Below are 11,775 nucleotides of genomic sequence, written 5' to 3'. Positions count from 1 at the left end.
TGTGGCTAGAGCCTGGGCGGCCTCTGGGGCTGTGTGATGGTGGCTGTCCATACTCAGGACGCAGAGGTAACGACTTCTGTGGGCACAGCCCCTGCCTCCCAGGAGAAGTGCTGTGCGCATGATTGTACTTTAAAAAAATACTGCTTTGTTGGGATTTAAGCGACATACGATCCACTGCACATCTTTAAAGCATGCAGTTTGACAACTCTGGACATAGAACAGACCTGTGAAGTTACTCATGTGGTCACCAATCCAGAGAGCAGGGCTGTCTGTGGCTCGCCGGCGTCCTGCGTCCCGCTCGCGTTTGCTGCGATGGCCGGCGGCTGCTTCAGTCTCTCTCCAATTGTTTTCTGTGTCGCCCCCAAGTCCATTCTTCCCTTTTCCTCTTTCTCTACGTATTTTTGGACTGGACTTTTAAAAGTTCCATTTTATCTCTTCTGTTGGTCTATTAGCTGTAATTCTTTGTTAGTGGGTGTTTCAAGAGTTTATAAGTACATCTTTAGCTTACCACAATCTACCTTCAAGTGATACACTTCACTTCACGTATCACATCCAATGTCTCCCAGACATCATGCTGCTGTGGTCACACAGTTCACCTATGCGTATAGTACAAACCACAGATACGTTAATACTTTTGTTTAAACAGTCAATTAACTTTTATTTATTTTTAATAGAGATGCGGTCTTGCCATGTTTCCCAGGATGACCCCCAATTCCTGGGCTCAAGTGATCCTCTGGCCTCAGCCTCCCAAAGTGCTGGGATTAGAGACGTGAGCCACCGCACCCGGCCAAGCCATTCATCTTTTAACCCATTTCGCGTTTAGAAAAAAAAAAGTGCAGCTCACTGCCAGCACTCATTTCTTGGGGCAAATGGGAGATGGGCTAAAGGGATTTAAATAACAAGAGGAAAATCTTGAATGGTGTACATGCTCTTCATTTTTCTTTTCCCTGAAGCACATCATTTAACATTTCTTGTAGTGCAGGTCTGCAGGTGACAAAACCGTTAGTTTCTGTGTGTATGAAAATGTCTTTATGTCACCATTGTTTCGGAAAGATTTTGTCAGGTACAGAATGTGAATTTGGCAGTTTTCTCCTTAGTACATTCGACTGCCTCTCACCCATGCTGCTCCTGAGTCAGCTATTCTCATCAGCTTTGTGCCTCCCAACAGAACATGCCCTTGTCCTCTGACTGGTTTTAGGATTTTCTGTTTATCACTGGTTATATGCAATTTGATTATGACGTGCACTCATCTCTCGTGTTTGGAATTCACTGGGTCTATGGACTCCAGACTTATACCAGTGGCCCCCAGGTTCTCAGGCCTTTGGCCTCTGAGAATTACACCACTGGCTTCCCTGGCTCTGATGCTTTAGGACTTGGACTGGGCCACACTAGCAGCTTCCTTGGGTCTCCAGCTTGTGGATGGCCTGTTGTGGGGCTCTTGACCTGCCAAAATTGTGTCAGCCAGTGCCCCTAAGGCCCCTCTCAGCTGTCTGTCAGTCTATCTATCTATCTGTCTGTATATATATCTAGCTATCTCCTATTGGTTCTGTCTCTCTGGAGGCCCAACTAATGCAAATAGTTTCCACTGATGCGTCTTCAAGGTGCCTCATGGTCTCTTCTGTGAAATCCAATCTGTTACCCCATTCAGGATAGTTTTCACTGTCAATATTGTAGTTTCTCATCCCTGTAAGGTTGGTCTGGGTCTTCTGAACCTCTTCCATTAAGTCATTTCTTAACTTTTTTTTTGAGACAGTCTTGCTCTGTTGCCCAGGCTGGAGTGCAGTGGCGTGATCTCGGCTCACTGCAAGCTCCACCTCCTGGGTTCACGCCATTCTCCTGCCTCAGCCTCCCGAGTAGCTGGGACTACAGGCGGCCACCACCATGCCCGGCCAATTTTTTGTATTTTTAGTAGACAGGGTTTCACCATGTTAGCCAGGATGGTCTCAATCTCCTGACCTCATGATCCGCCTGCCTCAGCCTCCCAAAGTGCTGGGATTACAGGTTCTTAACTTTAACTTTCTGGACGCCTGGGCCACGGTTTCAGCCACAGTTTGAGTTCTGTGATTCTAACACAGACGCCAGCTCTGGGTGGTTGGCTTTTCCAGGTGACTCTCCTTGGCGTGTTTGCCCTTGGCTGCTCCTCTGCATGCCTGGCACTCCCGAGGTCAGGCACTGTGAGTTTACCTTGCAGGGTGCAGACACTTTGGTAACCCCTAGATCATCTGGAGCTTTGTTCTGGGATGGAGTGAATTATCTGGGAATGGTTTCATCATTTTAGGTCTTGCTTTTATGATTTTGTAGGTGAGTCAGGAGCAGGGCTCAGTCTAGGGCTAATTATCCCCACTCCTGAGGCAAGATTTTCTGAGAACTTCACCTAATGCTCACAGATTGGGAGTTTTCCTAGTCTGGCTGGTGGGAGTGGGTCCTGTCCCCAGCCCACAAGTATCAGGAATTGATCTATTGAGAGTTTTCCTAGTCTGGCTGGTGGGAGTGGGTCCTGTCCCCAGCCCACAAGTATCAGGAATTGATCTATTGAGAGTTTCCCTAGTCTGGCTGGTGGGAGTGGGTCCTGTCCCCAGCCCACATGAATACCAGGAATTGATCTATTGAGAGTTTTCCTAGTCTGGCTGGTGGGAGTGGGTCCTGTCCCCAGCCTACAAGTATCAGGAATTGATCTATTGAGAGTTTTCCTAGTCTGGCTGCTGGGAGTGGGTCCTGTCCCCAGCCCACAAGTATCAGGAATTGATCTATTGAGAGTTTCCCTAGTCTGGCTGGTGGGAGTGGGTCCTGTCCCCAGCCCACATGAATACCAGGAATTGATCTATTAGGAGTTTTCCTAGTCTGGCTGGTGGGAGTGAGTCCTGTCCCCAGCCCACAAGAGTATCAGGAATTGATCTACTGAGTTTCCCTAGTCTGGCTGGTGGGAGTGGGTCCTGTCCCCAGCCCACAAGTATCAGGAATTGATCTATTGAGAGTTTTCCTAGTCCGGTTGGTGGGAGTGGGTCCTGTCCCCAGCTCACATGAGTATCAGGAATTGATCTATTGAGAGTTTTCCTAGTCTGGCTGGTGGGAGCGGGTCCTGTCCCCAGCCCCCATGAGTATCAGGAATTGATCTATTGGGAGTTTTCCCAGTCTGGCTGGTGGGAGTGGGTCCTGTCCCCAGCCCACATGAGTACCAGGAATTCATCTTTGGTCTTTTCAAAGGTTGCTCCCAGCCTTGGTAGCCTCCCTGTTTGAGTGTGTGAATGGGTAGCACCCCACTGGGTGCTGGAGGGGCTGATCTGGTGAGTCCTTCCCCATGCAAGCATCTCTCTCTGGCACTCTGACCTGCAAACTCCTGCTGACTTGGTCTCTTCAACTCACGGAGGCTGCTGGGCTCTTCCTGGGCCCCTCCCTGCACTGAGGCCGGCAAACTCTCAAGGTGGAGGGAGGTCTGAGGCCATCACCGGGCTCACCTCCCGTTTTCCTGTCTCTCAGGGATCACAGTCCTTTGTTGCCAAATGTCTTGTGTCTTGACATCTTTTGTTTCATGTTTAGTCTTTTTTTGTCTTGTTTTAGGTCTGTTTCCTATGCTGTTCTCTTGGGTGGAAGTGGAAGGTTTGTTTTTTAAATCAGACAAAATTTTAAATTTGTTTGAAAATGTTAGGGAGTGTCTAAAATCCAGAGAAATACCTGGACACCTGCTGTGCTACTCCCTCTGGATCGTTCCAGCCACGCGATGGGCACCGCCACCCCCAGAGTCATCAGGCCTGGCGTGCTGCTCCCTATGTATCATTCCAGCTACGCGATGGGCACTGCCACCCCCAGAGTCATCAGGCCTGGCGTGTGCGGCTCAGCAGCACAGCAGGAGCCCCCTCATGCACCGCAGCCTGGGTGCCCGTCTCCAGTTCTGGCTCTGGCTCATCTTCCTCGACGCAGGCTCTGATGTCAGATGACCAGGGGCTGTGGGCAGGGCTCCACAGGCCCGGGTGGGCTGGGCTGGAGGACACAAGCAGGCCCAGTGACACCAGGATGGAGGAGGACTGGCTGCTAGAAGAGGAGGTGCTGCTGTCCGAGATGGTGGAGTGTGGTCGCTTGAAGGGGGTGGCATGATCAGAGGAGGACACCGCTGTGGACCCTCTCATTTGTGACTCTGAAAAGGGACAGAAAGCAGGTCGGGCTGGCCTCCGCTCCAGAAGTGCAGCCCAGGTTTAGGAATGGGATCAGAGCCGTCCAAAAGGCCGACCAGGCTTTGCCACTGCCGTCATGCCCATCCAACCCACCATGTTGGCCACTGGCCCAGTGCCCTCTGCAGGACGAGTGAGGGCGGGGCTGAGGCCACTGTACCCGTGCCCTTGACGACAGGCCCAGTGCCCTCTGCAGGGCGAGTGAGGGCGGGGCCGAGGCCACCGTACCTGTGCCCTTGACGATGCTGTCGGGGACCCGGTTGCTCATCACTGCACATTTGGGAGCCCGGTCGCTTATCACTGCACAGTCACGGGCCCGGTCTCTGGGCTTGATGTCCATGAATGGCTGGTTGCCTATCCCCATGGATGCCATTTCTTGGATTCTGAGCTCTAAGACAGAAGAAAGTATGACAGTTTCCAAAGCAACTCGGGGGCTAATGCCACCCCAAAGACACCCGGTACCCCTAATACCCTCAGCCCAAACTAGGAGGATGTACAGGGTGTACCCACCCTGCCCCATGGTACTGAGGCTTCCCGTTCCGGTTTTCGGCACCAAAGAGATCTTTCCCAGGGAGCCCAAGGCAGTAACCAAGAAAAAGGAAGCCATGAGGCCTTGGAAACGGCGTGTCCATCCTGGGGGTGAGGAAGGGTCCCTGTCAGCTGGTAAGCAGGGGAGGGCCACACAGCAGGTCCCAATTAGAGCAGGGGTCAGAGGCCTGGGAGCCGTGTCCATGGAAAAGACAAAAGCAACAGGTTTCTAGGAGTTTGAATATTGAGAGGAGAGCTAAGCATCAGGTGAGAGTTTGGGAATGAACTTATTCTTGGTCAAATTAAGCAAAGAAAAAAGATGATTTTAATTGTAAGGAAAATGTATGAGGATAGAAAACATAATTGCATGTATGTAGTCCTAATGCCTATGCTGAAAAATATTATAGTAAGAATTGTTTTCCACAGGTCTTGGGAGAACAGGAAGAAGTGCGGTGTGTGTGTGCTACAGTCACAGAGTTATTGATCGTCTTCACCAATAGGTAACGTGCAAAGCTGGTTAATCAAGAGCGAGTGTCCCTGCTTGCAGGGAAGGGGCCGAGTGTGGCTGCCCGGGACACAGGGCTTGGAGCTGGGCAGCGAACAGGACGTTGCTCTTCCCCTAACTCCGAAGCGCTATTTTAGGGTTAGAGCTGTGTGCGTGGACGTGGGACAGCTTCCTCCTCTGGCTGCAGTGGGTTTGCTCATGTACCTTACATCCAAGCCCGTGGCCGACAACAACCAGAAAAGCCGGACACACTTTTTGAAGGTTTTTTGGAGGTGACAAGGCAATCTAGCCTCAAAGGGCCAATGTCCTGGGCAGATGTGGAGCTCACAGGCCACTGGACACTTGACACCTTTCTACCCCTCAGGGCACTGCTGGTGGCCGATGAGCAGAGAGCTCATCTTGGAGCTTGGAGGCTGAGAGCTTCTGAAAACGCACAGGATGGGGAGATAAAATCTGGAATTCAAGGACCACCGGGAGGAAGGGCCTGGGAAACTCCCAGACTTCAGTGGGGACCTGAAAAGGGAGCATGGACTTTGCCAGGAGTGGGACAAACGGAAGCTGGATCAGCTGCCGAAAGGTCTGAGGCAGACTTCATGCAGCCCCTCCCCGGAGTGCGTTCAGATGACCCACCCCTGCTCTTCCCACAAAAATAAATCCTCTGGAGGTGAAGACACCAGCCTGGCCTCAGATGATCCTTACACATTTCCTACATCATATCTACTACTTAATAAAAAAATTATCAGGCACACCAGGAGAAAGGACAAAATGAGGAAAGGCCGAGGAAAACCCCAGATAATTAAACATCCACGAGATAAAGGTTTGGACGTCTCAGACAGGCCGTGGAGGTAACCAGGATTAATGTGGCAGGAAGCAGATCACAGAACAGAGAGTCTCAAAAGGAAACCAAAATCCATCAAATAAAAGGAATAAAATACAAACCTACATATCAAAAATAAACCAATAATGAAATAAGTGGGTTTAATAGCAAAGCAGATCAATGAACTTTAAGATGAGTGGAAAACACACAGACAGAAGCAGGGAAGACGTGATTGAAACACAGAAATCACACGAGAAACATAGGAACATGTAAAAAGGTCATACGTGTAATCGGGAGTTCCAGGTGGAGTGCAGAGAGTGGAGCAGGAGAAGTGATCAAATGTTCCAGAACTAACCCCACGCTGGGACACAGGCAAGGACTGCCATGCTTGGCCGTCAGAGCATAGCTGGCCGGGGGGCAGCCAGAGAGCTCTCATTCACGGCGGTAGCTGTCCAGGTCTCTCTGCCTGGGGGGTGTTCCCCACCTTCCTGTGGATGGGACAGAAGCATCAGGTGGTTCACACACCAGGAGGAGCCTCAACAATGAGGGACAGGAGTTGGCAGAAAAACACCCAGGTCTCTCAGTATGTGGGGGCCCCTCAGCATGTGGGACAGTGCCTCAGTGTGCCTGTCTTCCAGAGGGGTGTGCAAGGACCTGCCTATCAATCACCCTCCATGGCCTTCCCCTCCTCTCTCACGCCCCTGTTCTCACCAAACAGGTAGAAAACAAAGAGTAAGATGCTCGATTTATACCCAAATTACATTAAATGTAAACACGCTACTCCAATTTAAAGACAAGGATAGTCAAACTAGATAAAAAGATAAAAGTGAAATCAAACATATGCCTTTTACAAGAGACATATCTCAAACATAAGAACACCAAAAGTTCCAAGTAAGAAGATGGAAAAGTATGTGTTGTGTAAACACTAACTTTGCAAAAGGAAACTGGAATAGCGATATTAATAGGAAGCACAGTTGGCCTTCTGTATCTGTGGGTTCCATATCCACAGGTTCCACCAAGGGTCAAAAATATTTGAACAAAAAGCAATTAACAATAAAAGTTAAAAATACAAATAAAAAACCAATATAACAGCTATTTATAAGCATTTTCATTGTATTATGGATTGTAAGTAATCTACAGATGATTTAAAGTATACAGGAGCATGTGTGTAGGTTCTATGCAAGTACTGTTCCATTTTATATCAGCGACTTGAACAACTGCAGATTTGGGTATCTGTGGGGGAGTCCTGGACCGCATCCCCATGGACATAGAGGGACAACTGTAGATCTAAGGCAAAAGGCATTACTAAAAATAAAGAGATGCATTTCATTATGATAAAAGAGGCTCTGTTTCTAGGAAGATATAGCAATTCTATATTACTATGCACCTAATAATTTAGCTTCAAAACATAGGAAGCAAAAATTGACAAAACAAAAAGAAAAATAGACAAATTCAAATTTACATCATCATGGGAGATTTTCACATAATTTTCCTAGTAAGTGATAAGCAGCCAAAAAGCCAATAAGGATATAAAAAATCTGAACAACACAATTTTCAAAACATGATCAGAACTCTGCAATAACAACTACAAAGCACACTTTCTCTTCACGTGCACATGGAAAATTTACCAAAATGCTAGGATATACAACATTTCAAATAATCGAAGCTGTTACAGGTAGTTAGACAGGCATGAGCAGGGCAGGAGAGGCTCCCTCACCCACTGGGAATGTTGGGTGATGGCTTGGCCTATTCGCACTGCCTCTCTAAAAGTGGTACCTTGGGAGCCAGTGCCAGGGAGAGGGCGTTTCCTGATGGTCCACACCTGCTGCACTAAAGTGTTAATTGAAGGCAGGTGCCAGGAGAAGCAACTTTGTGCATTAAGAGACAAACTGGTAGAATGTGACCTTTTGGAGGCACCCCACCAGAAAAGGGAAGAAAGCCTCAGATGGGGATGCGTACAATTTCCTGAGCACACGGCGTATCCTCACGTCCCCCCACCAGAAAAGGGAAGAAAGCCTCAGATGGGGATGTGTACAATTTCCCAAGCACACGGCGCATCCTCACGTCCCCCACCAGAAAAGGGAAGAAAGCCTCAGATGGGGATGTGTACAATTTCCCAAGCACACGGCGCATCCTCACGTCCCCCCACCAGAAAAGGGAAGAAAGCCTCAGATGGGGATGCGTACAATTTTCTAAGCACACAGCACATCCTCACGTCCCACCAGAAAAGGGAAGAAAGCCTCAGATGGGGATGCGTACAATTTCCTGAGCACACAGCGCATCCTCACGTCCCACCAGAAAAGGGAAGAAAGCCTCAGATGGGGATGCGTACAATTTCCTGAGCACACAGCGCATCCTCACATCCCCCACCAGAAAAGGGAAGAAAGCCTCAGATGGGGATGCGTACAATTTCCTGAGCACACAGCGCATCCTCACATCCCCCAACAGAAAAAGGAAGAAAGCCTCAGATGGGGATGCGTACAATTTCCTGAGCACACGGCGCATCCTCACGTCCCCCCACCAGAAAAGGGAAGAAAGCCTCAGATGGGGATGTGTACAATTTCCTGAGCACACGGCGCATCCTCACATCCCAAGGGAAAGGTGTGCACTGTGCATGCGGGCAGCCCAGACAAAGGGGAGAATCTTGGGAAAGGGGCCGCCGGCCCAGAAAGTCTTAGGATCAAGGATAAATGGTGCACTTGATCTCGGTGCCTGCTTGGTTCTCTTCCAAGTGTGCTTTCGTTTCTTTCCCGCTCTAAAAGCCTTTTCAAATAAACTTCCACTCCTGCTCTGAAACTTGCCTGGGTCTCTTTTTCTGCCTTACGTCCCTCAGTCAAATTCTTTCTTCCAAGGAGATAAGAATCGAGGTTGCTGCAGACCTGTACAGATTCGCTGCCGGTCACTCGGATACCTTCCACAGGCAATGAACTCTAGTGTATATTATTTGACCAAAGTGGTCTTAAACTCAAAACTGGTATCACAAAGTTAACTAGAAAATCTTGGAAATTAGGTGATGCATTTCTAAATAACCCATGATGAGTCCGAGAAGAAATTAAAGTGGAAGTTAGAAAATAAACTGAACTGACTGTGAATAGACACATGACATACATAAACTTCTGGGATGCAGCTAAAGCCAGGCTTAGGGGAAAGTCTGTAGTCCTAAATACGGCACAAAAACTAGAACAAAACAAAGGCTCAAATCAATGATCTAAGCATCCACCTCAAGAAGTTAGGTAGAAAGGAAAAGCAAATGAAACACTGAAAAAGGTAGACACAAGAAAATAACAAAGAGTAGAAATTAATTAAATAGAAAATAAGTGTGTAGATAATTAAACCAAAATTCTGTTTTCTGAGAAGACTAATTTGGTAAATCCCTGGCAAAACTGGAGAAGTCAAGAGAGGCCTCAAGTGACCAATGAGGCAATGGGGAGGGGGTGCCAGGTCCTAGACACACCTGAAAAGCATTAGGCTCCACTTTCCAGATGACCCAGCTGTACCCGCAGAGGTCGGACAGCTCTGTGGCTCAGGCCCCACAGCCCCAGGCCCAGGTGACCCAGCTGTACCCGCAGAGGTCGGACAGCTCTGTGGCTCAGGCCCCACAGCCCCAGGCCCAGGTGACCCAGCTGTACCCGCAGAGGTCGGACAGCTCTGTGGCTCAGGCCCCACAGCCCCAGGCCCAGGTGACCCAGCTGTACCTGCAGAGGGTGGACAGCTCTGTGGCTCAGGCCCCACACCCCCAGGCCAGGTGACCCAGCTGTACCTGCAGAGGGTGGACAGCTCTGTGGCTCAGGCCCCACAGCCCCAGGCCGAGGCAGAGTCCTGTGTGCATACCCTGTGCTCAGCTGCCCACCTGACCCTGTTTGAGGAAGGCTGTGAAACTAAATAATTTGAACTAAATGCTGTGGGAACTGTAAGTTATTCTGAACCCTGAGAGGAACCCAGCAATGCCCTGAGTCTCTGAGCATCAGCTGCTCCTTCTGCTTTTTCCGGTAAATGGTCAGGGATGACCAGGAAGCACCAGAGATAAGAATCTCTCAGAACAAGCCTCTGCCTCCTCTCAGAATGTTAAAGCAATTTTCCTTGGAATGCAGCAACCTGTACTAATCAAGTTGCTGTCAAGTTGGCTGCAACCACTTCTGTCTCTGTAAGTGAAGCCTCAGCTTCCCCACTTGGGAGCATGGACCCCGTCCCTTTGGAGTCTGCATTCTGGGGTGGCCATTCTCATGCTTTGCGCTTGAATCAACTTAGTTCTATTTTCTGAATCTGATTATTCAAGGCTGGCAGGGCCTATTTCCTGCAGGCTCCAGGTGCTTGGAACACAGGAGAGGTTGAAATGGACAGATCAACCCCAGGGAGGCTTTATGCACTACAGTCAGGCAGACCCCAAACAGGAATCAGGACCAGTGGGTTACAAAGGAAGGAAAAAGGCCAGGAAGGCTCTTCAGGATGGTGGCATCTCGGAGGTGAGGCCTCTGGCCAAGTAACTGCTGTTGGGGGCTGCACAGGGGTGAAGCCCACGGGGGTGTGGAGTAGCCAGGAGGCTGGGGGCCAGAGGGGGAGCCTGCGGCGACGCCATGGGGCCCCCTGTGCCTGACAGAGCTGGCTCCGGAGTGTTTCGGGGGCCGGTGGGGAGGTGGTGGCTTCACCTGGAGGGGGTCAGGGCTCAGGTGGGGTGCAGCCGTGCAGGAGCCCTGGTCGTGTCTGTAGCTTGGGTGCCTGGGTTTTAGGTCTGAGAGGCCAGAGCTGCCGGGTTGGGCTTGTAGGGTAGAGAGGGACAGCTGGGTTTACAGTGGCTTTGGCTATCAGTGAGGTGCTGGGGCAGGCCCTGGAGTTGGAGCTCTGTGGGAGAAGGTCTGGGGTGGGGGGTGGTTGCTGTGAAGGTGGTGTTTGCAGCCGCCAGGCTGGAGGAATAAGCACAGAGAGGCACCCTCAGTGAAGAAGTCAGTGAGGGGAGCCAACGAGGGTGGACATTGAGGGAGGAGGCCTGGGGGAGGGATCCTAGGGTGGGGAATGAGTGCCCTGGGGAGGGCCCTCTCACCTGCAGGAAGACTGAGGGCTGACCATGAGCTCAGCCTCCCAGGGCCACGGGGGCCAGACCAGCAGGGCAGGGGCAGGAAGTCAACCAGAGGGTTAAATCTGGAGCCAGAGCTTCGGGGGACTCTCTTGGGTTGCCACAGTGCCTTATGTTGCTTGTGGACATGAGAGACACGTGTGTGAGTGCTGTCGGGTCCAATCCAAGAACTTTCTTGTCAAGTGCTGACCAAGGGCCCCCAGGTGCCCCAGACAGGGTGGGCCTCTTGGGTGCCCATGAGGAAGAAAATGGACAGTCCGGCTACTGGAGGCTCCTCAGAGTGATTAGGCCCTTAGAGAGGCTGACTTTGGAGATCGAGTCACGGAGCTCAGCCCCTTCATTTCTGACCTTTTGTTAGAGATTTCCTTGTCTCCTTGCCTCCCTGTTCCTGGCTCAGACCAGAGAGCCCTGAGACAGAAGACTCTTGGCTATTCTGTCCCTAACGTGGAATGCAAAATACACCCTCACCCTTACCAAAAAAGAAACGCTGACTGTAGCCAACCAGACTGCTATAACTGTGCACCAACCCTGTATAGGAAATGATGTGATCCTGTTAAGTTTCCCCAGACCATGCCTATACAAATGGCCTTTAAACCTCCCCACTTCGGGGCAATGACCACATCCCTTTGAAGTCTGTGTTCTCCCAGTTGGCCATCCTCAGACTTTGTGCTCAAGTGAACTCAATATT

The 11,775-nt window shown here is 50.3% G+C and overlaps 1 protein-coding gene across 2 annotated transcripts in view; it reads right to left on the bottom strand.

Annotated features, from left to right (window-relative positions):
* Nucleotides 1-646: 646 nt before the first annotated feature.
* PLEKHG4B (pleckstrin homology and RhoGEF domain containing G4B) overlaps nucleotides 647-11,775 on the bottom strand; it is a 104,317-nt gene continuing 93,188 nt past the window's right edge. For both annotated transcript variants that reach the window (XM_063664609.1, XM_054489160.2), the window contains 2 exons: nucleotides 4,395-4,556; nucleotides 647-4,132 (listed from right to left, as the gene is read on the bottom strand). In XM_063664609.1, coding sequence (XP_063520679.1) covers nucleotides 3,813-4,132; nucleotides 4,395-4,556 — 482 coding nt within the window. In that variant the 3' untranslated portion in view covers nucleotides 647-3,812. The remainder of the gene's footprint in view (nucleotides 4,133-4,394; nucleotides 4,557-11,775) is intronic.

Source organism: Pongo pygmaeus, chromosome 4, assembly GCF_028885625.2.
Source record: "Pongo pygmaeus isolate AG05252 chromosome 4, NHGRI_mPonPyg2-v2.0_pri, whole genome shotgun sequence".
Taxonomy (NCBI): domain Eukaryota; kingdom Metazoa; phylum Chordata; class Mammalia; order Primates; family Hominidae; genus Pongo; species Pongo pygmaeus.
The sequence above is the reverse complement of the archived record's forward strand: the minus strand, read 5'-3'. Positions and strand labels throughout refer to the sequence as shown.